Source organism: Lichenostomus cassidix, chromosome Z (assembly GCF_008360975.1).
Source record: "Lichenostomus cassidix isolate B80296 chromosome Z, HeHo_3.0, whole genome shotgun sequence".
Lineage (NCBI taxonomy): Eukaryota > Metazoa > Chordata > Aves > Passeriformes > Meliphagidae > Lichenostomus > Lichenostomus cassidix.
The window spans coordinates 4,787,131-4,806,519 of NC_139511.1; the positions used below are offsets into that span (position 1 = coordinate 4,787,131).

Here is a 19,389-nt window from a genome sequence, read left to right on the forward strand (position 1 = left end):
TAGTTTCACCTCCTGTGAGGAGGAGGACTGGCGTCCAAGAGTCAACAGGTATTTTCTCCATCTGCCCCTCTCCAGGCTGCTGTGTACTCCCCTTCCCCTTCTCCTTCCCCTTCCCCAAGATTACAGGTATGAGTTCTGGGTTCCATGTGGGCATCCTTTCTCCAGTGTTCTTTGTTTTCCCAGTTCTGTTCTGCGTTAAAAAATAGTTTGGTACTTTCCCACCTTCACCTTCTTTTGTTAATTTCTCTCACTGGCAAGAAAGGGGGAAGCCCCTTCCTGTAGGAGGAAGCACTCATTCCAGAGCATTTACTCATGAAATTTTGTCTCAAAAACTGAAATATTATGGAACCTGTTGGCAGCAGCTTGGGCTAGAGCAGGACATGGGTGGGGGCTGAGGAGATGCAGAAGGGGAGCCAGGGGGATTTTGGCCATGGATGGATTCTCCTGTGGGGCCCAAAGCAAAGCAAAGCAAGGGCAAGGAAGGCCCAACACCAAGAAGCAGGCCAAGGTCAGCCAGCCGGGGAAAGGATCTCTGGGGATCACATGGAAAAGCCCCCTGGGGAGTCCTGGAGTGACATGAGCGCCTCAGGAATCAGGGGAAATGGAGAGGGAGGACAGGCGACCAAGGAGTGACTGAAGCAGTTGGCACTGGGAGGCCACTGGCAAGCCAAGGAGAGATTGGGGCACCCTCGTGTTAAGAACAGCCACCCCTTCAGGGTCCCACTGAGCCCAGTCACCCAGAATAGGATTCTCACTACCCTGGGGTCCTGCAAAGGCCAGAAGTTCCCCCTAAAAGGAGGGATAACATGCCTGTAGGAGTCCCAGGGAAAGGGGCAGAAAGTCCCCAACCCAAGTGTCCCAGGAGTCCTGCCAAGCCCAGCATGCCCTGGAAAGGAGGTCCCTTGCCAGGAGGTGTCCAGGGCCATCCTGCACTGCCACCCCACCGTGCAGGAACAGCAGCCAAGGGGCCAACGCTTGCTACCTAAGCCACCCTGTTCCTGGGGAAGCCACCACGTCCCACAGGGAAGCCATCGGCCCATCTCTCGCTGTCCCCAAGCCCCCAGACGCCTCCAGCCCAGCCTGCCCGTGCCCCCAGCCCGGGATCAGGGGCACCCATCCCTGCAGAGCCCTGCGGTGGGCAGTGAGAGCTCAGGAGCAGCATTTGTTCTCCTTCAATAGGAGTTTATTGATAGAAACTGGAACTAACAATCCTAACAATGAACAAACACCAAAATATTTATAACAATGAACAAACACCAAAATATTTATAACCATGAACAAGCACAACAATATTTCTAACCATGAACCAACACAACAATATATATAACAACAAAAAAGCATTAAACCGGTCTTAACACTAAATTAAACTTAACACCACCCCAAAATTATCCTAACAAAGCAGAGCGAGCCGAGGCGCATCCGATGCCGCCGAGAGAAGCCTTCACCCGCTCGCAGCTCCAGCGTTCCCCCAGCGGGGCTGCGGGACCCCCGAGCGCTCACAGGTGCCTCCCGCGGCTGAAGAGCTCCCGCCGGCCGCGCTCGCCGAGCCAGCAGCGCCCGCGGAACTTGCGCAGCTCCTCCTTGAACGCCGGGTGGTGCATGGGCCGATAGCCCCGGGGCTCGCAGTGGCCCTGCAAGCCACGGCCCCGTCAGCCCCCGCAGCACAGAGCAGCCCCCGGCCCGCCCCCAGCCCGGGACAAACGCAGCGCCCCCGGAACAACCTCCCGATCGGCGCAGCCCCCGAGAGCCCCGCAGATCCCCTCCCTGCCTCCCTCCCTCCCTGCCACGGCAGCTGTGAGGATGCTCAGAGCCACAGCTGCCCCTCGCCACCGCCCCGGGCCCCGCCGCTCCTTGCCCTCCCGGCACGGACCCCCTGGCCCCGAGGGGACGCGGGCCGGGGACTCACCGGGAACTGGAAGAAGAACTCCCGGTAGCCGCCCTTCAACACGTACAGCTCGGGCTGCTGCAGCTGCGGGTACTCGTGGCAGGAGCGATCCTTCTCCCGCACGAACTTGCACCTGGCAAAGGCCACGGGCAAAGGCCACGGCATCAGCCCCGTGCCGCCATCCGGCCGTGCCTGGGCGGCTGGCACAGCCCAGTGTGCCCCCCGTGCCATCCCTCACTCACTCACATTTTGGGCCCCCGCTCGAGAGAGAACTCGCAGTGGAAGATGATGATCACCCTCTTGCCGCCGGCCGGGGCCACCACGGGCTGCTCCAGCAGGAATGCCTCCACTTCGTGCTGCAGCGGCAGGTTCACAGCACCCTGCCGAGGCACAGCACGCTCCTGTTTGCCCTCTGCCTCCCACTGCATTTGCTGCAGGGACCCAAGCGCGCTGTCCCACTGCCTCCCCCAGCAGCACCATCTCCCAGACTAGCGAGCCATCATCAGCCTCCTCTTCTCGGCTGGGGACCTAGCTTTACCCGGGAGGTGTGCCTTGGCGCTTCTCACGGGGCTCCTCCATCCCCCTGGGCGGCTCAGCACCCTTCATGGGGAGCCGCTCAACCCCTCTGGGGGCTCAGAGTACCTCCGGGTGGCTGTTTGTCACATCTGTGGTGGGGGCTCAGTATGTTTGGAGGGGCTGCTAAATCTCTCAGCGGGTACTGAACAAACCCGGGGGGATCCTGAATCCCTGTGCTCTCAGCCCCTCGTGGTGGGCTCAGCACCTCTGAGGGTGGCTGGGCTCCGGACACCCTCCTGCCTGCCGGCCCCAGCGGGGTTCTGACCTTGACGTGGCCCCCCTCGTACTCGTAGGGGTAGCGGCAGTCCACGACGATGCTTCTCTCGATGGAGCTGCTGAAGCGCCCCGTCAGCACCGCTGCCAGCTGCGGGGAGAGCTTGTCACCGAGGGAGGGGACACAGGGGGGACAGGCAGGGGGACAGCAGGCAGGGAGCCCCTCGGTGGGGCTGGGGAGGGGCTGCAGCCCCCTTACCGTGGCAGGGGAGATGTACTTGAGGCTCGGGTCCTTGCCGTCCACCGTCGGCAGGAGGTGAGCCTGCAGGAGACAGGCTCTGGGCTCGTACCCGACCCAGGGACACCTCCCGGGGCTAACACCTGTCCCCCCAGCCCCGAAGCCACCCCAGAGGCCTGCTCTTCTCCCTTCTGCGGGAGGGAGGGGACAATCTGCGCAGGGGACACGTGGCCCTAGCACGGGCTTGGAGCAAAAGAGCTGTGATGGGGCTCTTCATGCACTGCAGGGGCTGCAGGCTGCCAAGTCACAGCCCCGAGGCCCCGAGGCCCCAGGCAAGGGCCACCAGCTGCCTTTGGGCTCTTGCAGGGCTGCGGGGCTCTGACCACGGTCCCTGTTTCACAATAACGGGGGCGGCACCCCCAGAGCTGCCCCATCCTCGTGGCCCTACCTTGGAGAAGTCCCCAGTGAGCTCCCGCTCATCGCTGGCCGGCAGCTTCTCCATCTCCTCGGGCTGGGCACAGCTGCGAGGCTCCAGCCACGCTCCCTGCCGAGGCACCAAGCACAGACAGCCCCCGACGTCAGCAGGCTTGCTGGCAGAGCCGGGGCGCGGCGCAGTGCCACCGCAGCCAGGCTGGCTCTCGGCCCTCGCCTTGCCCGTCACCCACCGGCTCCGCTGACGTCTCCTGGCCAGGGCTGCCGCCCGCCGTCCTCTGCCGCTTGGCCTTGCCGGGGCTGTCCCTGTGCGAGGGCTGTCGCCGCTTCAGGACGGGCCTGGGGCCGCTGCCGGCCACCGAGGGCGAGCGGAAGAGCTGCCGGCAGCGGCTGCGCTTCCCCGGACGCTGTGGGGAGAGCCCGTGCTGCTGGCTGCGCCTCTGCCGAGTCCCCAGCACCAGCAGGGCCGCGGGCAAGGCTCTCCCTGCCCTGGCCCGAGACAAGCCCACGGCCCCTGGGCTGCTCTTGCTCATCAACCAGCCCCCAGCCCAGAGAGCTCCGGCCTCAGGCTTCCCATTGTGGGGCTCTGTGGGCCACCGCCAAAGGCTGCCACGTACCAGCTTTGCCTCCTCCTTGCTCGTCACTGGCGTGCTCACCAGCTCCTCCGTCCGCTGGGCCACAGCGGCATCACTCTGTCGGGGCGGCAGCTGGGGACACTTGGGGGAGAGGCAGAGCAGATTGTGAAGGGGACAAGTCCTGCCACCTCCTTGCCACCCCAGGCACAGGTGGATCCCATAGCCAAGCTCCATCCACCTCCCAGTGCCTCCCAGCTTTGGAGACGGGCTGTCCCCGTGAGCCCCAAGCCCATCCATGTCCCACAGGCACAGCCGGCAAGGCTGCAGCGGCAGCTGCCGTGTGTGCAGCCCCAGCATCAGCCATCCCCGGTGCCCTCCCGAGCCCTGCAGCCTCTCTCACCAGCAGCTCTGATGTGCGCCGGGAGCTCTCGGCAAGGGGGTTCCTCTCGGCAGCCCCGTGGCCGGCGGGCAGTGGGCTCCGCTGGCCCAGCCGCTGCAGCTTCCTGGGGACAAAGCCCTCCTGCGGCGGGGGAGGACACGGCGTCAGCACCGCTCTGCCCCCGCCCTGCCCCTCGAGGTCGCGCTGCCCCACTCACCTCATCATCATCATCACCCTCGGGCTCCCTGTGGCGTCGCCGCCCTGTGCCGCTGCGCAGCTGGAGCTGCGAGATGCCCTTCAGGACAGGGCAGTCCGGCCGCGACCCTGCGGGAACAAGGGGCAGCGCTAGGCCGGGGTGGGGATCGGGCTCCTGGCAGGGCCCTGGGCAGGATGGGCTCCTGTCCCCCAGCAGGAGGGTGGCGCCGCCGCTGGCAGCACCGGTCCCCATGGAATGTCGCGTGTCACGCCGAGCACGGTCCCCGCCGGAGCGGCTCCTGGCTGAGCCCCGGCGAGTGCGGTTTTGGGCTCCCGCCCATCGCTCCCGCACAGGCTCCCCCACCTCCAGCCCCTCGGCCAAGCCCCCCGCCACATCCCTGCCCGCTGTCCGGCACTCCCTGCACGACGCCAGGCCCGCCAAGGGGCGGTTGGCGACGGTTGTGGGGCAGAGCAGCGCCATCCCTCACCTGCTCGCGTGGGCTGCGAGGAGATGGAGTCCCGGCGACAGTGCGAGGCCACCGGCTCCGGGGACGGCGTGTCCCACAGCAGCGGGATGGGCAGCCCCCTGTAGCGCCTCTTGGGGCTGTGCCTGCGGGTGGTCGGGACGGGCATGTGTCAGTGGCCCGGCTGTCCCTGGCCCCTCGTTCCCCTGGCCCTGGGGCGGGGGCACGAGCCGAACGAGGGCATCCCAAAAGCGTCCGAGCCCCCTTTGCAAAGGCACGTCCGAGCCCCAGCGCCGAGCCCCGAGCCGCGCAAAGGGGCAGCCGTGTCCCGTGGGGCGAGTCCCGCGTGGGGCGGGTGGCCAAAGCTCCCGCAGCCCTCCGGCCCCCGGCCACCCCCTCACCTGTCCAGCGCCAGCGGCGTGAGCGGGGCCGTGCCCGGCGAGGGCAGCGGCGAGATGGCCAGCAGCCCGGGCAGCCCGCGGCCGCCGCACAGTGACATGGTCCGGGCAGGGACCGAGCGAGCGACGATCGAGCTCCGGCAAGTGTCCGGGGACAGGGGACAGGGGACAGGGGACAGGGGACAGGTGGCAAGAGGTGACAAGGGGTAGGAGGAGAAAAGAAGGGCTCGCAGAGTCTGGCAGAGTCTGGCAGAGTCTGGCAGAGGCTGGCAGAGGCTGACAGAGGTGACCGACAGAGGCTGGCAGAGGCTGGCAGAGGCTGGCAGAGGCTGGCAGAGGCTGGCAGAGGTGACCGACGCGACAGGTGACAGGCGCCAGCCGCCCGCTGCTGTTTACTCTAACAGCAATAACAACAACAGCGGCAGGTGCAGCCAATGGGAGAGAGAGCGCGTTGGGCACGAGGCGACGGCTCGAGGCAAGGGGAGGTGGCGTTGGGCGCGAGGGGACGCCGGCAGCCAATGAGAGGTGTCGGCGGCGCTCGGGGGCGGAGCCTCAGCCTCGGGGCGGTTTGGGTGCCGGGGCGAGAAGGGGCGGGGCCAGGCAGGAAGGGGCGGGGCAGGCAGGAAGGGGCGGGGCCAAGGGAAGGGGCGGGGCCAGGCCGGGCCCCTCACGGCCCCTCAGGGCGGGAGCTCCTCCCTGCAGCGACACTCGGGCAGCGCTGGTGGCCCTCCTGTCCCAGCGGCGGGGGACCGACTGATGGCCTGACAGCGCCTTGCCGGCCCGGCCGTGCCGCTGAGTGCTGCATCCCGTGTGAGGAGAGCGAGGCTGAAATCTTGGAATCCCTGGTGTTTATTTCCTCCGTGGCTCCAGCCTGCCTCGGTTTCCTCACGAATGTGTTAAAGCAAATGGAATTTTACCGGAGGTGAAGAGTGTGGGGAAAAATCAGAATGGAGTGGTTGCTGTGTCTCTCTTTTCTCCCTGTGCCTGGAGATCACAGCACCCCAAGGACTCCAAAGGCATTTCACAGGGTTGGGAAGGGAAGGCGCCCCGTTCCTCTGCCGAGCGCCAGCAGCTCTGACAAGACCCCGCAGAAAGCACCACTTCCTCCTGCTCACGGTAATATCCATCTGTTTGTTATGTGTACAGATACTTCTGTGTCAGCCAGGAATTCTGAGAAAGCTGTGCGTCACTCATGCCTCTGACATTTTACACTATTCAAGTATTGCTGACTGCTGCCTTAAAACATTTTAAGGGCCGAAATGGGAATTTGACCCAGAATAAAATTGCGGGTGATTTCCGACAAAGGTCTTCAGTTTTTCCATTTTGTGCTGTCCTTTGTTTTGCTCTTGTGAGTGGTAATTGGCATTCTGGCCTTGGTAGTTTTCTTTTGGGATGTAATAACAATTACACCCAGTTAGGGTAAAAACACAGGATGTATTAGCAACTACCCCCAGTTCGGGGAAATGCAGGGCATGATAATTCCCAGCCCTTCATCTCCTTCTTCCCCTTCAGATCTGGCACAGCAACTTTTCCAAATGTTCAGTTTCCCCCGGATGTCAAAGATAACAACTTCTAGTTATGTTATCAAGCAGGGCTCCTCTATGCAGTGACCAGCTTGTCTAAAATAAGAGCTGAGATTTCCAGAGGGATTGCCCAGATACCTGCCCCAGTTGTGGAAAATTCTAACTGGTGTGGAGTATGAGATGACATAGGCCAGACCCTGAATCAATTTTCTGACCCAGTAGCTTGGAACCTCCATACTGAAGAAATTCAGAATCTAGCCAAAGTGGGGAAGTGTCTGAAGAAAAATTGCAGTAACAACTTTAATGGAAAGAAGCTCATTGCAATGTGCTGGGCCCAGGCCAACATTCACCATTCACTGCTAGATACTGTAGGGCAGAAGATACAGCTAGAGGGGCAAGAGAATAAGTCAGCAGACACCCCAATCACTGCAGCTGGAGCTAAAACAGGTGGGGAGCTGAAACTAATAATAACTGCCCCTGTTCAGAGAAGGAAACATAAAACCAAATCCATTCACCCAGTGGGTGATGATGGGCAGCCAGGACCTGCACAGCTGGCGCAGGAATCTGAGCCAGAAATCATTGGAATACAATAGATTCCTGTCCTGTCCATAGAAAGCCTTCATACCTTGACTAAACATTTCACCCTACAGCCTGATGAAACTCTATTAAATTATATGGTCTGAATCTGGGATGCTGCAGGTGATGGCACAATTCTGGATGGCACTGAAGCGAGACATTTGGGGTACCTGTCCCTTGATTTAAGTATTGACCAAGGGATGACAAGGGGGCCTGAAGCTCTCAGCCTCTGGACACAGCTTTTAAGCAGCGTGAAGGAAAGATAGCTGTGCTGAGAAGATCTCCAGCTGCAGCTAAACCTCTGGAAGACCATGGAGCAAGGGATTCAATGCCTGAGAGAACCGGCAGTGATAGAGATCATATTTTCAGATGACCAAACAATTAGGAGCCCTGACATGGTAAAATGTACCCCAATGATGTGACTGAAACTGGCACGACATGCACCACCAGAGCACACCCTGCTTTAGCAATGATGACGTGGAATTACATGGAAGAAACAGTGAGTACCATGGTGAGGAGGCTCTGGGTGTATGCAGACACTGTGCAGGACCCAACACAAGAAAGGATTGCAGCTGTGGAAAAGAATCTGTCAGAGGCCATCCAGAAAATAGAAGATAGGATGGAGAAGACTCGTCAGAAACTCAGGAAGGAGCTGCAGGAGATCCTTCTTCAAGTCACATCAGTACAGACCAGAGGCCCTGCTTCCAGAAGAAGATGTCCTGCAGCTAGGGACAGAGGGTACATCCCAAGAGCAGAAGTATGGTTTTTCCTGTGTGACCATGGGGAAGACATGAAGAGGTGGGAGAGAAAATCAACTTCTGTTCTTGCAGCATGGTGAAACATGGTAATGCTCAGAGAGGGAGTTCCACCAGAATGGAAGTAGCTTGAATTTCAGTTGATAACCAGAATTAGAGAGGCCCTGCCTCTAGCGAGGTAGAGGCGAGGGAAAATCGTGTCTTTTGGACAGGGTGGGTCTGATGGCCTGGAACATCACAACCACAAAAATACAAAGCCTTGGTTGACAAGAGCATGCAGTGCTCCTTGATCCCATTGAGACACGTGGGGGCAGAACTGGTTTCTGTTTCTGCAGTGACGGGGGATCACAGCAGTTGACCCTGCTGGAAGCCACGGAGAGCCTAACTGGAAAAGAGTGGAAGACACATCCTATTGTTACTGGCCCAGAGGCCTGGTGTATTCTGGGCAGAGACTTCCTCCGGAGCAGGTATTTCAAAGACCCAAGGGGACTCAGGTGAGCCTTTGGAATAGCTGCTGTGGAGACAGAGGGCATTAGGCACATTGCCTGGGCTGTCTGAGGGTCCTTCTGCAGTTTGGCTTCTGAAGGGAGAAGAGCAGCGAGTGCCCATTGCCACCTTGACAGTGCATCCCCAGCAGTACCAGACAAATAAAGATTCTGTGGTTCCCATCCTCCCACTGATCCATAAGCTGGAGAGTCAAGGGATGGTCAGCAAGACCCACTCACCCTTCAACAGCCCCATTTGGGCTGTGTGCAAGTCTGAAGGGGAATGAAGATTGACAGTGGACTGTCGTGGCTTCAGTGAGGTGACTCCACTGCTGAGCACTGCAGTGCCAGATGTGCTGGAGCTCCAGTATGAGCTGGAGACCAAGGCAGCAAAGTGGTGCCACTATTGACATTGCAAATGCATTTTTCTCCATTCCTCTGGCAGCAGAGTGCAGGCCTCAGTTTGCTTTCACCTGGAGGGGCGTGCAGTAGTCCTGGAACCGACTGGCCCAGGGGTGGAAGCACAGTCTGCCACCATCTGCCATGGGCTGATCCAGGCTGAGCTGGAAAAGGGTGAGGCTCCAGAACATCTCTAGTACTCCAGTACATCGATGACATCATTGTGTGGGTGAACATGGTATTGGAGGTATTTGGGAGAGAAGATCATCCAGATTCTCCTGGAAGCTGGCTTTGCCATCAAAAAGAACAAAGTCAAGGGAACTGCCAAAGAGATCTAATTCCTGGGGGTGAATTTTCAAGACGGACAACATGAGATGCCCACTGAGGTCATCAATAAGATCACTGCTATGTCTCCACCAACCAACTAGAAGGAAACATAAGGTTTACTAGGCACCATGGGCTTTTGGATAATATATATTCCTGAGTACAGTCAAATAGTGAGCCCTCTCTATCTGGTTACCCGTAAGAAGAACGATTTCCACTGGGGCCCTGAACAGCAGCAAGCCTTCACCCAGATCAAGCAGGAGATAGCTCATGCAGTAGCCCTTGGCCCAGTCAGGACAGGAGCAGAGGAGAAATACATGCTCTACTCTGCAGCTGGGAACAATGGACTGTCCTGGAGCCTTTGGCAGAAGGTTCCTGGGGAGACTTGGTTTTGACCACTGGGATTCTGGAGCCAAAGTTACAGAGGGACTGTGCAACAGCCCAACAGAAAAGGAAATTCTGTCAGCTTATGAAGGGATCCAAGCTGCCTCACAGGCCATTGGCACTGAAGAACAATTCCTCCTGGCACCCCGACTACCAGTGCTCAGGTGGATGTTGAAGGGAAAGTTTCCCTCTACCCATCATGCCTCCAATGCCACATGGATTGAATGGATTGCCCTCATCACACAACACGCCCACAGTGGAAACTGAATTGCTCTGGGATCTTGGAAATAATTACAAATTGGCCTGAAGGTGAAAGCTCTGGTCACACTGATGAAGAAGAACAAGAACAAATGAGGCATGCTGAGGAAGCTCCACCATACAACCAACTGCCAGCAGAAGAAACACACTGTGCTCTTTTTACTGACAGTTCCTGTCGCATCATAGGAATGAACTGGAAGTGGGAAGCAGCTGTATGGAGCCCCACATTGCAGCTTCCCTCTCTGGTACGGCAGCGTGCCCCAGAGCCGCAGCCAAGAGGTGGGCTGCAGAGCCGAGCTGTGCCGAGTCCACGCTGGACTGGCCACGGCAGTGGAGCTCGCAGGTTAGTGTGAGGAGTCCCAGGGGATGGAGGCAGGCAGGAACCATGGCGACAAAGAAGGAAACATAGGCAGCTGAGGCTGGAATCCAGGGATTTATTGAGGACAGTGGGCAGAGGAGGAGGGGAGTGAAGGAGGAGCGGAATGAGGAGGTTGGATAAGGGGCTGGATCCGAGGCTCAAGAGCTGCGAGCACACGGTGGCAAGGGTTTAAGAGGGTCGGGTGAAGGGAAGGGGTTTACTATGAAGGTCCAACAGGAGCGTGTTGGGACTGGGATAGACAGGGGTACAGAACAATGAAGGCGCTTCAGGGGAGGGTACAAACACTGAAAATCCAATGGGGGAACCCGGCTGGGGAGAACAAAGGCGAAGGTTCTAGAACATAGACCAGATAAGGGGTAGGGGAGGGGAGATGTGCAGGGCCAATGGGCTGCTTGCCTGTTGCATATTGATGGCGCCAGCCACAAGGTGTGCACTACTCTGTCACCCTGACTGAAACCTCACCTGACACCCAGGACTCCTCTTCTGGGGCCGCTGCCCCATGCAGCTGGTCACTCAAACCCATGTGGACAAGCGCCACTGCTACACCACATGACACAACAAGAATCTACAGAAGGAGAAGGTGGATCGAGCCAACTCACTGAACTCAAAGCCATCTAGTTGGCCCAAGACATTGCTGAAAGAGAGAAGTGGCCAAATTGTTACCTTTATACAAATACATGGATGGTAGCCAATGCCCTGTGGGGGTGTCTGGAGAGGTGGAAAAAAGGCCAATTGGCAGCATAAGGGAAAACCAATCTGGGCTGCTGAGGAGTAGAAAGACATTGGCACTCAGGTAGACAAGCTACCCGTGAAAGTCCATCAAGTAGATGCCCATGTCCCCAAGAGCCAAGCTAATGAGGAACATCAAAACAACACACAGGTAGATGAGGCTGTGAAGATAGAGGTGTCAGAGGTAGATCTGGATTGGCTTCACAAGGGAGAGCTGTTCTTAGCTTTATGGGCCCATGATGCCTCAGGCCATCAAGGCACGGATGCCACCTATAAGTGGGCACGAGACCAAGGGGTGGATCTAACCATGGACTGTATCTCCCAGGTGATCCATGACTGTGAGACGTGTGCTGCAATCAAACAGGCCAAGGGGGTGAAGCCCCTGTGGTATGGTGGGCAGTGATCCAAATGCAAGTATGGGGAGGCCTGGCAGATCTATTACATCCCACTGCCTCAAACCTGCTATTGCAAGTGCTACGTGCTCACAATGGCAGAGGCCACCACTGGGTGACTGAAGACCTACCCTGTGCCTCATGCCACTGCCCATAACACCATCCTGGGCCTTGGAAAGCAGGTCCTTTGGAGGCATGGTACCCCAGAGAGGATGGAGTCTGACAGTGGGACTCATTTCAAGAACAGCCTGATAAACACCTGGGCTGGGGAACATGGTATGGAATGGCTGCACCATATCCCTTATCGTGCACCAGCGGCAGGGAAAGTGGAACGGTGCAATGGCCTTCTCAAAACCACCTTGAAGGCACTGGGTGGGGGAACTTTCAAAAAGTGGGAGATGCACTTAGCTAAGGCCACATGGTGAGTTAAAACCCAAGGCTCCACCAGCCGAGCAAGCCCTGCTCAATCTGACCCCCTGCATAAAGCAGATGGAGACAAGGTGCCAGCAGTCCATGTCAGGGGACTTTTGGGAAAAACTGTCTGGATTAATTCTGCATTGAGTAAAGACAAACCCATGTGTGGGGTTATCTTTGCTCAGGACCCAGGTTGCACCTGGTGGATAATGCAAAAGGATGGAGAAACACATTGTGTAGCACAAGGAGATTTGGTGAGAACTGCTTATAATGTTTGAATGTTTGAATGCCAATATATGTTTGTTAAATGTGGCTGCCACTGTTTCCACATAACTATGTGTATATATATATATCCATATATATATATCTATATATGTATATATGTTTTGTTTAGATTTAAAATGTATTAAATTGGCAATGAAGCTGTTGGCACAGAATAAGGGGTAGAATGTCCTGGGGTGACATTATGAAGCTGCTTTACTCCTTAACTGTCTGCTTAATGCCCATGCCTTCTGTATCTATGAGATAGACCCGGGGGTCAAGGCTGGAGCCATGGGACCCCAGGTGCAGCTCAGTCCAACAGCCCTGGCTGCAGAGGGCTCTCCGCTGGGCTTCAGGAGGGAGTGCACCAGCAACATTGCACTGCTGTCTTGGTGCTTTTATTTCTTGTTCCTGCTAGCTTAGAAAAAGGTTATGTTTTCCTTTTCTTTCCTCCCCCTAGCCTCCCTAACTTTCTTCCCTTCTCTCCAGCCCAGGGAGCCTGCAGGGTGGCCCTGGCCAGTTTGAACCCCAAGGAAGGCCACACCAGTGAGTGAAGGTGCAAAGGTACACAGGAATCCACTAGTTTCACCTCCTGTGAGGAGGAGGACTGGCGTCCAAGAGTCAACAGGTATTTTCTCCATCTGCCCCTCTCCAGGCTGCTGTGTACTCCCCTTCCCCTTCTCCTTCCCCTTCCCCAGGATTACAGATATGAGTTCTGGGTTCCATGTGGGCATCCTTTCTCCAGTGCTCTTTGTTTTCCCAGTTCTGTGTTAAAAAATAGTTTGGTACTTTCCCACCTTCACCTTCTTTTGTTAATTTCTCTCACTGGCAAGAAAGGGGGAAGCTCCTTCCTGTAGGAGGAAGCACTCATTCCAGAGCGTTTACTCATGAAATTTTGTCTCAAAAACTGAGATATTATGGAACCTGTTGGCAGCAGCTTGGGCTGGAGCAGGACATGGGTGGGGGCTGAGGAGATGCAGAAGGGGAGCCAGGGGGATTTTGGCCATGGATGGATTCTCCTGTGGGGCCCAAACCAAAGCAAAGCAAGGGCAAGGAAGGCCCAACACCAAGAAGCAGGCCAAGGTCAGCCAGCCAGGGAAAGGGTCTCTGGGGATCACATGGAAAAGCCCCTTGGGGAATTCTGGAGTGACATGAGCGCCTCAGGAATCTGGGGAAATGGAGAGGGGGGACAGGCGACCAAGGAGTGACTGAAGCAGAAGGCACTGGGAGGCCACTGGCCAGGGAGAGATTGGGGCACCCTCGTGTTAAGAACAGCCACCCCTTCAGGGTCCCACTGAGCCCAGTCACCCAAAATAGGATTCTCACTACCCTGGGGTCCTGCAAAGGCCAGAAGTGCCCCTTAAAAGGAGGGATAACATGCCTGTAGGAGTCCCAGGGAAAGGGGAAGAAAGTTCCTAACCCAAGTGTCCCAGGAGTCCTGCCAAGCCCAGCATGCCCTGGAAATGAGGTCCCTTGCCGGGGGGTGTCCAGGACCATCCTGCACTGCCACCCCACCGTGCAGGAACAGCAGCCAAGGGGCCAACGCTTGCTACCTAAGCCACCCTGTTCCTGGGGAAGCCACCACGTCCCACAGGGAAGCCATCGCCCCATCTCTCGCTGTCCCCAAGCCCCCAGACGCCTCCAGCCCAGCCTGCCCGTGCCCCCAGCCCGGGATCAGGGGCACCCATCCCTGCAGAGCCCTGCGGTGGGCAGTGAGAGCTCAGGAGCAGCATTTGTTCTCCTTCAATAAGAGTTTATTGATAGAAACTGGAACTAACAATCCTAACAATGAACAAACACCAAAATATTTATAACAATGAACAAACACAAAAATATTTATAACCATGAACAAGCACAACAGTATTTCTAACCATGAACCAACACAACAATATATATAACAAGAAAAAAGCGTAAAACCGGTCTTAACACTAAATTAAATTTAACACCACCCCAAAACTATCCTAACAAAGCAGAGCGAGCCGAGGCGCATCCGATGCCGCCGAGAGAAGCCTTCACCCGCTCGCAGCTCCAGCGTTCCCCCGGCGGGGCTGCGGGACCCCCGAGCGCTCACAGGTGCCTCCCGCGGCTGAAGAGCTCCCGCCGGCCGCGCTCGCCGAGCCAGCAGCGCCCGCGGAACTTGCGCAGCTCCTCCTTGAACGCCGGGTGGTGCATGGGCCGATAGCCCCGGGGCTCGCAGTGGCCCTGCAAGCCACGGCCCCGTCAGCCCCCGCAGCACAGGGCAGCCCCCGGCCCGCCCCCAGCCCGGGACAAACGCAGCGCCCCGGAACAAACTCCCGATCGGCGCAGCCCCCGAGAGCCCCGCAGATCCCCTCCCTGCCTCCCTCCCTCCCTGCCACGGCAGCTGTGAGGATGCTCAGAGCCACAGCTGCCCCTCGCCACCGCCCCGGGCCCCGCCGCTCCTTGCCCTCCCGGCACGGACCCCCTGGCCCCGAGGGGACGCGGGCCGGGGACTCACCGGGAACTGGAAGAAGAACTCCCGGTAGCCGCCCTTCAACACGTACAGCTCGGGCTGCTGCAGCTGCGGGTACTCGTGGCAGGAGCGATCCTTCTCCCGCACGAACTTGCACCTGGCAAAGGCCACGGGCAAAGGCCACGGCATCAGCCCCGTGCCGCCATCCGGTCGTGCCTGGGCGGCTGGCACAGCCCAGTGTGCCCCCCGTGCCATCCCTCCCTCACTCACATTTTGGGCCCCCGCTCGAGAGAGAACTCGCAGTGGAAGATGATGATCACCCTCTTGCCGCCGGCCGGGGCCACCACGGGCTGCTCCAGCAGGAATGCCTCCACTTCGTGCTGCAGCGGCAGGTTCACAGCACCCTGCCGAGACACAGCACGCTCCTGTTTGCCCTCTGCCTCCCACTGCATTTGCTGCAGGGACCCAAGCACGCTGTCCCACTGCCTCCCCCAGCAGCACCATCTCCCAGACTAGCGAGCCATCATCAGCCTCCTCTTCTCGGCTGGGGACCTAGCTTTACCCGGGAGGTGTGCCTTGGCGCTTCTCACGGGGCTCCTCCATCCCCCGGGCGGCTCAGCACCCTTCATGGGGAGCCGCTGAATCCCTCTGGGGGCTCAGAGTACCTCCGGGTGGCTGTTTGTCACATCTGTGGTGGGGGCTCAGTATGTTTGGAGGAGCTGCTAAATCTCTCCGAGGGTACTGAACAAACCCGGGGGGATCCTGAATCCCTGTGCTCTCAGCCCCTCGTGGTGGGCTCAGCACCTCTGAGGGTGGCTGGGCTCCGAACACCCTCCTGCCTGCCGGCCCCAGCGGGGTTCTGACCTTGACGTGGCCCCCCTCGTACTCGTAGGGGTAGCGGCAGTCCACGACGATGCTTCTCTCGATGGAGCTGCTGAAGCGCCCCGTCAGCACCGCTGCCAGCTGCGGGGAGAGCTTGTCACCGAGGGAGGGGACACAGGGGGGACAGGCAGGGGGACAGCAGGCAGGGAGCCCCTCGGTGGGGCTGGGGAAGGGCTACAGCCCCCTTACCGTGGCAGGGGAGATGTACTTGAGGCTCGGGTCCTTGCCGTCCACCGTCGGCAGGAGGTGAGCCTGCAGGAGACAGGCTCTGGGCTCGTACCCGACCCAGGGACACCTGCCGGGGCTAACACCTGTCCCCCCAGCCCCGAAGCCACCCCAGAGGCCTGCTCTTCTCCCTTCTGCGGGAGGGAGGGGACAATCTGCGCAGGGGACACGTGGCCCTAGCACGGGCTTGGAGCAAAAGAGCTGTGATGGGGCTCTTCATGCACTGCAGGGGCTGCAGGCTGCCAAGTCACAGCCCCGAGGCCCCGAAGCCCCAGGCAAGGGCCACCAGCTGCCTTTGGGCTCTTGCAGGGCTGCGGGGCTCTGACCACGGTCCCTGTTTCACAATAACGGGGGCGGCACCCCCAGAGCTGCCCCATCCTCGTGGCCCTACCTTGGAGAAGTCCCCAGTGAGCTCCCGCTCATCGCTGGCCGGCAGCTTCTCCATCTCCTCGGGCTGGGCACAGCTGCGAGGCTCCAGCCACGCTCCCTGCCGAGGCACCAAGCACAGACAGCCCCCGACGTCAGCAGGCTTGCTGGCAGAGCCGGGGCGCGGCGCAGTGCCACCGCAGCCAGGCTGGCTCTCGGCCCTCGCCTTGCCCGTCACCCACCGGCTCCGCTGACGTCTCCTGGCCAGGGCTGCCGCCCGCCGTCCTCTGCCGCTTGGCCTTGCCGGGGCTGTCCCTGTGCGAGGGCTGTCGCCGCTTCAGGACGGGCCTGGGGCCGCTGCCGGCCACCGAGGGCGAGCGGAAGAGCTGCCGGCAGCGGCTGCGCTTCCCCGGACGCTGTGGGGAGAGCCCGTGCTGCTGGCTGCGCCTCTGCCGAGTCCCCAGCACCAGCAGAGCCGCGGGCAAGGCTCTCCCTGCCCTGGCCCGAGACAAGCCCACGGCCCCTGGGCTGCTCTTGCTCACCAACCAGCCCCCAGCCCAGAGAGCTCCGGCCTCACACTTCCCATTGTGGGGCTCTGTGGGCCACCGCCAAAGGCTGCCACGTACCAGCTTTGCCTCCTCCTTGCTCGTCACTGGCGTGCTCACCAGCTCCTCCGTCCGCTGGGCCACAGCGGCATCACTCTGTCGGGGCGGCAGCTGGGGGCACTTGGGGGAGAGGCAGAGCAGATTGTGAAGGGGACAAGTCCTGCCACCTCCTTGCCACCCCAGGCACAGGTGGATCCCATAGCCAAGCTCCATCCACGTCCCAGTGCCTCCCAGCTTTGGAGACGGGCTGTCCCCGTGAGCCCCAAGCCCATCCATGTCCCACAGGCACAGCCGGCAAGGCTGCAGCGGCAGCTGCCGTGCGTGCAGCCCCAGCATCAGCCATCCCCGGTGCCCTCCCGAGCCCTGCAGCCTCTCTCACCAGCAGCTCTGATGCGCGCCGGGGGCTCTCGGCAAGGGGGTTCCTCTCGGCAGCCCCGTGGCCGGCGGGCAGTGGGCTCCGCTGGCCCAGCCGCTGCAGCTTCCTGGGGACAAAGCCCTCCTGCGGCGGGGGAGGACACGGCGTCAGCACCGCTCTGCCCCCGCCCTGCCCCTCGAGGTCGCGCTGCCCCACTCACCTCATCATCATCATCACCCTCGGGCTCCCTGTGGCGTCGCCGCCCTGTGCCGCTGCGCAGCTGGAGCTGCGAGATGCCCTTCAGGACAGGGCAGTCCGGCCGCGACCCTGCGGGAACAAGGGGCAGCGCTAGGCCGGGGTGGGGATCGGGCTCCTGGCAGGGCCCTGGGCAGGATGGGCTCCTGTCCCCCAGCAGGAGGGTGGCGCCGCCGCTGGCAGCACCGGTCCCCATGGAATGTCGCGTGTCACGCCGAGCACGGTCCCCGCCGGAGCGGCTCCTGGCTGAGCCCCGGCGAGTGCGGTTTTGGGCTCCCGCCCATCGCTCCCGCACAGGCTCCCCCACCTCCAGCCCCTCGCCAGCCCCTCGGCCAAGCCCCCCGCCACATCCCTGCCCGCTGTCCGGCACTCCCTGCACGACGCCAGGCCCGCCAAGGGGCGGTTGGCGACGGTTGTGGGGCAGAGCAGCGCCATCCCTCACCTGCTCGCGTGGGCTGCGAGGAGATGGAGTCCCGGCGACAGTGCGAGGCCACCGGCTCCGGGGACGGCGTGTCCCACAGCAGCGGGATGGGCAGCCCCCTGTAGCGCCTCTTGGGGCTGTGCCTGCGGGCGGTCGGGACGGGCATGTGTCAGTGGCCCGGCTGTCCCTGGCCCCTCGTTCCCCTGGCCCTGGGGCGGGGGCACGAGCCGAAGGAGGGCATCCCAAAAGCGTCCGAGCCCCCTTTGCAAAGGCACGTCCGAGCCCCAGCCCCGAGCCCCGAGCCGCGCAAAGGGGCAGCCGTGTCCCGTGGGGCGAGTCCCGCGTGGGGCGGGTGGCCAAAGCTCCCGCAGCCCTCCGGCCCCCGGCCACCCCTCACCTGTCCAGCGCCAGCGGCGTGAGCGGGGCCGTGCCCGGCGAGGGCAGAGGCGAGATGGCCAGCAGCCCGGGCAGCCCGCGGCCGCCGCACAGTGACATGGTCCGGGCAGGGACCGAGCGAGCGACGATCGAGCTCCGGCAAGTGTCCGGGGACAGGGGACAGGGGACAGGTGACAGGTGGCAAGGGGTAGGAGGAGAAAAGAAGGGCTCGCAGAGGCTGGCAGAGGCTGGCAGAGGCTGGCAGAGGCTGGCAGAGTCTGGCAGAGGCTGGCAGAGGCTGGCAGAGGCTGGCAGAGGTGACCGACGCGACAGGTGACAGGCGCCAGCCGCCCGCTGCTGTTTACTCTAACAGCAATAACAACAACAGCGGCAGGTGCAGCCAATGGGAGAGAGAGCGCGTTGGGCACGAGGCGACGGCTCGAGGCAAGGGGAGGTGGCGTTGGGCGCGAGGGGACGCCGGCAGCCAATGAGAGGTGTCGGCGGCGCTCGGGGGCGGAGCCGCAGCCTCGGGGCGGTTTGGGTGCCACGGCGAGAAGGGGCGGGGCCAGGCGAGAAGGGGCGGGGCCAGGCGAGTAGGGGCGGGGCCAGATGAGAAGGGGCGGGGCCAGGTGGAAAGGGGCGGGGCCAGGCCGGGCCCCTCACGGCCCCTCAGGGCGGGAGCTCCTCCCTGCAGCGACACTCGGGCAGCGCTGGTGGCCCTCCTGTCCCAGCGGCGGGGGACCGACTGATGGCCTGACAGCGCCTTGCCTGCCCGGCCGTGCCGCTGAGTGCTGCATCCCGTGTGAGGAGAGCGAGGCTGAAATCTTGGAATCCCTGGTGTTTATTTTCTCCGTGGCTCCAGCCTGCCTCGGTTTCCTCACGAATGTGTTAAAGCAAATGGAATTTTACCGGAGGTGAAGAGTGTGGGGAAAAATCAGAATGGAGTGTTTGCTGTGTCTCTCTTTTCTCCCTGTGCCTGGAGATCACAGCACCCCAAGGACTCCAAAGGCATTTCACAGGGTTGGGAAGGGAAGGCGCCCCGTTCCTCTGCCGAGCGCCAGCAGCTCTGACAAGACCCCGCAGAAAGCACCACTTCCTCCTGCTCACGGTAATATCCATCTGTTTGTTATGTGTACAGATACTTCTATGTCAGCCAGGAATGCTGAGAAAGCTGTGCATCACTCATGCATCTGACATTTTACACTATTCAAGTATTGCTGACTGCTGCCTTAAAACATTT

At 60.4% G+C, this 19,389-nt stretch overlaps 2 protein-coding genes across 2 annotated transcripts; both read right to left on the reverse strand.

Annotated features, from left to right (window-relative positions):
• Positions 1-1,442: 1,442 nt before the first annotated feature.
• On the reverse strand, positions 1,443-4,283 carry LOC146424262 (M-phase inducer phosphatase 2-like). The gene is made up of 9 exons (XM_085042808.1): positions 4,224-4,283; positions 3,962-4,060; positions 3,578-3,751; positions 3,361-3,456; positions 2,934-2,996; positions 2,727-2,825; positions 2,132-2,265; positions 1,907-2,018; positions 1,443-1,631 (listed from the first exon to the last, which is right to left on the reverse strand). The coding sequence occupies exons 1-9, from the start codon at positions 4,281-4,283 to the stop codon at positions 1,497-1,499; spliced, it is 972 nt and encodes a 323-aa protein (XP_084898934.1). The 3' UTR covers positions 1,443-1,496.
• Positions 4,284-14,067: 9,784 nt separating this feature from the next.
• Positions 14,068-16,956, reverse strand: LOC146424263 (M-phase inducer phosphatase 2-like). The gene is made up of 8 exons (XM_085042809.1): positions 16,765-16,956; positions 16,381-16,554; positions 16,164-16,259; positions 15,737-15,799; positions 15,530-15,628; positions 14,936-15,069; positions 14,711-14,822; positions 14,068-14,436 (listed from the first exon to the last, which is right to left on the reverse strand). The coding sequence occupies exons 1-8, from the start codon at positions 16,954-16,956 to the stop codon at positions 14,302-14,304; spliced, it is 1,005 nt and encodes a 334-aa protein (XP_084898935.1). The 3' UTR covers positions 14,068-14,301.
• Positions 16,957-19,389: the final 2,433 nt, after the last annotated feature.

Bases quoted from the DNA above. Each gene is read 5' to 3' on its own strand.
- LOC146424262 (XM_085042808.1), bottom strand. From the start codon at position 4,283: ATGGCTGATGCTGGGGCTGCACACACGGCAGCTGCCGCTGCAGCCTTG. The intron at 2,266-2,726 runs GTCAGAACCCCG...GTGCCTCGGCAG, and splicing joins ACGAGGGGGGCCACGTCAAG to GGTGCTGTGAACCTGCCGCT. The intron at 2,019-2,131 runs GTGAGTGAGTGA...GGCCTTTGCCAG, and splicing joins CTCGAGCGGGGGCCCAAAAT to GTGCAAGTTCGTGCGGGAGA.
- LOC146424263 (XM_085042809.1), bottom strand. From the start codon at position 16,956: ATGGAGCTTGGCTATGGGATCCACCTGTGCCTGGGGTGGCAAGGAGGT. The intron at 16,260-16,380 runs GTGGGTGACGGG...GTGCCTCGGCAG, and splicing joins AGGAGACGTCAGCGGAGCCG to GGAGCGTGGCTGGAGCCTCG. The intron at 15,629-15,736 runs GTAAGGGGGCTG...CTCTCCCCGCAG, and splicing joins AGTACATCTCCCCTGCCACG to CTGGCAGCGGTGCTGACGGG.